The sequence below is a fragment of the Etheostoma spectabile genome, chromosome 15, assembly GCF_008692095.1.
Source record: "Etheostoma spectabile isolate EspeVRDwgs_2016 chromosome 15, UIUC_Espe_1.0, whole genome shotgun sequence".
Lineage (NCBI taxonomy): Eukaryota > Metazoa > Chordata > Actinopteri > Perciformes > Percidae > Etheostoma > Etheostoma spectabile.
Window position 1 is genome coordinate 1,552,022 of NC_045747.1, and position 746 is coordinate 1,552,767.

The 746-nt window shown below is 42.8% G+C and overlaps 1 protein-coding gene across 1 annotated transcript in view; it reads left to right on the forward strand.

Moving 5' to 3' along the window:
- Positions 1–746, forward strand: part of pde6hb (phosphodiesterase 6H, cGMP-specific, cone, gamma, paralog b) — a 3,351-nt gene that overhangs the window by 1,359 nt on the left and 1,246 nt on the right. The window contains exon 2 of the mRNA XM_032538366.1: positions 25–182. Within this exon, the coding sequence (XP_032394257.1) occupies positions 40–182 (143 nt within the window). The 5' untranslated portion in view covers positions 25–39. The remainder of the gene's footprint in view (positions 1–24; positions 183–746) is intronic.

Below are 746 nucleotides of genomic sequence, written 5' to 3' on the forward strand. Positions count from 1 at the left end.
GACGACGCTTGTTCCGTCTTTTAGAGACCCTCAGCAGAAATGAACGCCAACCCCCCTGCAGGAAGCGCCCTCGCCCCGTCTGCAACAGTGGGACCCACCACACCCAAGAAGGGACCACCCAAGTTCAAGCAGAGGCAGACCCGTACATTCAAGAGCAAAGCCCCGAAACCAGGCCAGAAAGGGTAAGAAAAACCTAAAACTTACATTTACTATACGTGTTTTTGTTTTTCATTTTAATTGGGAATTGGGCACAGTTGATGTGAACAACACAGCACACCAAGATGCATCATGTTCGGTTTTAAAGAAAAATTAGTAAACAAAATAATTTACTGTTGGAGAACAAAACCGATTGAGAAGCTTAAACAAAACACTAGGGGAGGTGATATATGTGTATTAGATCATCTTAAATCAAGTAAAGACTGATCGAAGTGTGGAAATCAATTCATCTCACACTTGAACCGTTTGACAGTTTTTAAACTCTTAAAGTAAAAGTAAGTTTTCTCCATCACATAAATGTCGTAATAACCTCGAACCAATGGATACATCTGTGGAACCAATGGATACAACCTTGGATACATCTGTTGTTAGTCTATATCCACGACCTTCCACTTCTGGGATTGCTCTGTTGCCGTCGGGAATTCCGCTCGACGTCCGTTATCTTCCTCTTTCTTTGTGTTGAAATTTTAACCCCCGGTGGATTTCTGAGGACTATGGTTACCTGGTCCTCAGGTCTCTGCAGGGTAAAT